At 50.0% G+C, this 3,941-nt stretch overlaps 1 protein-coding gene across 1 annotated transcript in view; it reads right to left on the minus strand.

Annotated features, from left to right (window-relative positions):
• CRLF2 (cytokine receptor like factor 2) overlaps window positions 1-1,655 on the minus strand; it is a gene marked incomplete at its 5' end in the record, with an annotated part of 4,108 nt that extends 2,453 nt beyond the window's left edge. Inside the window, 2 exons of the mRNA XM_032273270.1 lie at window positions 359-443; window positions 1,535-1,655. Coding sequence (XP_032129161.1) covers window positions 359-443; window positions 1,535-1,655 — 206 coding nt within the window. The remainder of the gene's footprint in view (window positions 1-358; window positions 444-1,534) is intronic.
• Window positions 1,656-3,941: the final 2,286 nt, after the last annotated feature.

Genomic DNA, 3,941 nt, shown 5'->3' on the forward strand with positions numbered 1-3,941 from the left:
CTTCCTTCCTTCCTTCCTTCCTTCCTTCCTTCCTTCCTTCCTTCCTCTCTCTCTCTCTTTCTTTCTCTACCTATGGAATAGTCAGTCTTTCTATGCAGTAGCAACCTAAATGTTATTTTCTTTTCTTTTTTTGTTTTTTTAAAGAGCAGGGTTTCACCATCTGCCCACGCTGGTCTTGAACTCCTGACCTCAGATGATCCACCTACCTCGGCCTCCCAAAGTGCTGGGATGTCAGGCGCGAGCCACCACGCCCAGCCCTAAATGTCATTCTCCGAAACGGTCAGAGGGAGATATATGTGCGTGGCCCGATGCACCTGCTTGGTGCAGAGAAGGGAAGGCATGGGGAGAGGGTGGGTACCTGGAAGTTCCCTTCGTGCTTCTCAAAGAGGCCAGGGAAGGTGCATTTCGGGTCTGGCACGCTGGGCATGAGACATTTCTTCAGTCTGAAACAGAGAAGGAGAGCGTGGTCACCTGCACTGCAGCCCCCAAGCAGCACTGGCAGGGACCCCAGGGAGAGGCCAAGGACACCTGTGGCTGCCCCTCAGAGACCAGTACCCAGGCAGAGGGGGCCTTCCACGAGAACACAACACATGTGACCCCTCCTCTTCCTCCTCTTCCTCCTCTTCCTCCTCCTCCTCCCCAGAGACCCCACCTCTGGGTCCTCAAATAGATCCTACCAGGCCTGGGCGAGGTGGCTCACACCTGTCACCCTAGCACTTTGGGAGGCCGAGGCAGGCAGATCACTCGAGCTCAGGAGTTCGAGACCAGCCTGACCAACATGGTGAAACCCCGTCTCTACTAAAATACAAAGTTAGCCGGGCATGGTGATGGGTGCCTGTAATCCCAGCGACTCGGGAGGCTGAGGCAGGAGGATCGCTTGAACCCGGGAGGCTGAGGTTGCAGTGAGTCGGGATTGAGCCACTGCACTCCAGCCTGGGCGACAGAGGGAGACTCTGTGCAAAGAAGAAAAAAGAAAGGAAGGAAGGAAGGAAGGGAGGGAGGGAGGAAGGGAAAAAGGGGCCAGGCGTGGTGGCTCACACCTGTAATCCCTGCACTTTGAGAATCTGAGGCAGGTGGATGACTTGAGGTTGGGAGTTCGAGACCAGCCTGCCCAACATGGTGAAACCCTGTCTCTAGCAAAAATATAAAATTAGCTGGGCGTGGTGGCCCATGCCTGTCATCCCAGCTACTCAGGAGGCTGAGGCAGGAGAATCACTTGAACCCGGGAGAGGGAGGTTGCAGTGAGCCGAGATGTCACCACTGCACTCCAGACTGGGGGACAGAGTGAGAGTCCGTCTCAAAGAAAAAAAACAAAAAGAATATTTCTCAATGACTGTTCCACGTCTCTCTGCACCTGTAGTATGGAGCTCCTCCCACATTTCTTGTTATGCACCATCAGAAAAGTGGGCATTGGTGGAAACTGAGGCTCAGGGACATGACCTTATCAGGTGATTGATCTTCCCATTCCACAGATGTTCTGGAAGCAGAACCTTCCGGCAATGCGTGTAAGGTGGTTGGCAGGAGTCGTCCTTACCTCCATAATCTCCATAAAGACAGGAGGAGAAGAGGCAGCATCAACAGGAGAGCCAGGCTGGAATTTAAAGTGAATTTGGGTGGCTTTGCTTGGGGAGGCTTTTGCGTCTCTGAGCATGAATCTAAAACACAACGAGAAAACTGCTGTAAGCTTTGAACATGATATGACGTCTCCATTACTTCTCATGCCTAACCACCATCCTCATTTTTTGGGGGGTTTGGTTTTTCAGGTGTGTGTTTTGTGTTTTGGGGGGTTTTTTTGAGACGGAGTTTTGCTCTTGTCGCCCAGGCTGGAGTGCAGTGGCACAATCTCGGCTCACTGCAACCTCCGCCTCCCGGGTTCAAGCGATTCTCCTGCCTCAGTTTCCCGAGCAGCTGGGATTACAGGTGTGTGCCACCACGCCCTGCTGATTTTTTTGTAGTTTTAGTAGAGAAGGGGTTTCGCCATGTGGGCCAGGTTGGTCTTGAACTCCTGACCTCAGGTGATCCGCCCCCCTTCAGCCTCCCAAAGTGCTGGGACAACAGGCGTGAGCCACTGGAACTGGCTTTTTTTTTTTTTTTGTAATATATCAGTGTCAACAAATGTTTTATTTTATTTATTTATTTATTTATTTATTTTTGAGACAGAATCTCAGCCCACTGCAACCTCCACCTCCCAGATTCAAGCGATTCTCCTGCCTCAGCCTCCCGAGTAGCTGGGATTACATGAGCCACCGTACCCGGCTAATTTTTGCATTTCCAGTCGTGATGGGTCTCTTTTATTTTATTTTTTTTAATGAATACTAGTGTGAGCACATTTTGATCGCTATGGAAGATATCCCGGAAAGACAGACCCTGACGATGGACATGTAAGGGCAGTTTCAACACGAGCCTGTTTTCCTTGGGGGCTTGGGGTGGCTGGGGGTGTTTATGGCATATGAGAGCTTGCTTTTGGCTATTGCTGGCTGTGTGCCTTAAATTATGCCCCTGAAAACATACGAGGTGGCTCACACCTGTCATCCCAGCACTTTGGTAGGCCGAGGCAGGTGGATCACCTGAGGTCAGGAGTTCGAGACCAGCCTGGCCAACATGGTGAAGCCCCATCTCTACTAAAAACACAAAAGTTAGCCGGGCGTGGTGGCGGATGTCTGTCATCCCAGCTACTCGGGAGGCTGAGGCGGGTGAATCGCTTGAACCTGGGAGGCGGAGGTTGCGGTGAGCCGAGATCACACCACTGCACTCCAGCCGGGGTGACAAGAGCAAAACTCATCTCAAAAAACAAAAACAAACCACAACAGCAACAACAAAAAATAGTACGGCCCCTGAAAACATACTTGTCCGTCAACCTACCTATCCTTTATCATATGACGTTATATCTATCTATTTATATCTCTGCATACATCCATTTCTATCCATCATGCAGCTGTTATGTACCTATGTCACCTGCCGTAGCTATGTCATGTATCTATGTCTTTATAAAGATATAGGTATCAATATAACAACATTGAGTTGGTTTTTTTTGTTTGTTTTTGTTTTTGTTTTTTTATGTGAGGGAGTCTTGCTCTGTCACCAGGCTGCAGTGCAGTGACGCAGCCTGGGCTCCCTGCAACCTCCACCTCCTGGGTTCAAGCAAATCTCCTGCCTCAGCCTCCCGAGTAGATGGGATTACAGGTACCCACCACCATGCCTGGCTCATTTTTGCCCACCTGGGTTTCCCCAAGTGCTGGGATTACAGGCATGAGCCCCTGCATGCAGCCTATATCTATATATCTTCATAGATATAAAGGGATATGAAGACACATAAGGCTGGCCACGGTGGCTCACACCTGTCATCCCAGCACTTGGGGAGGCCGAAGCAGACGGATCACAAGGTCAAGAGTTTGACACCAGCCTGGCCCACATAGTGAAACCCCATCTCTACTAAAAATGCAAAAATTAACCGGGCATGGTGGCAGGTGCCGGTAATCCCAGATACTCGGGAGGCTGAGGCAGGAGAATCACTGGAACCCGGGAGGCAGAGGTTGTGGTGAGCTATTTCACCATTGTACTCCAGCCTGGGCGGCAGAGCGAGACTCCATCTGGGAAGGGAAGGGAGGGGAGGGGAGGGGAGGGGAGGGGAGGGGAGGGGAGGGGAGGGAGAAAGAAAGAAAAAGAAAGAGAAAAAAAAAAGAAGGAAGGAAGAAAGAAGGGAAGGAAGGAAGGAAGGAAAGAAAAAGAAAGAAAGACAAAGAAGGAAGGAAGGAGAAAGAAAGAGAAAGAAGAAAAAGAAAGAAAGAAGAAACAAGGAAGGAAGAAGGGAAGGAAGGAAGAAGGGAAGGAAGGAAGGAAAGAAAAAGAAAGAAAGAGAGACAGAAAAAAAGAAAGAAAGAAAGAAAAAGAAAGAAGGATGGAAGGAAAGAAAAAAGAAAGAAAAGAAAGAGAAAGAAGGA

The sequence above is a fragment of the Sapajus apella genome, unplaced genomic scaffold (genome assembly GCF_009761245.1).
Source record: "Sapajus apella isolate SASKATOON/1434 unplaced genomic scaffold, GSC_monkey_1.0 scaffold2549, whole genome shotgun sequence".
In the NCBI taxonomy this organism is placed as follows: domain Eukaryota; kingdom Metazoa; phylum Chordata; class Mammalia; order Primates; family Cebidae; genus Sapajus; species Sapajus apella.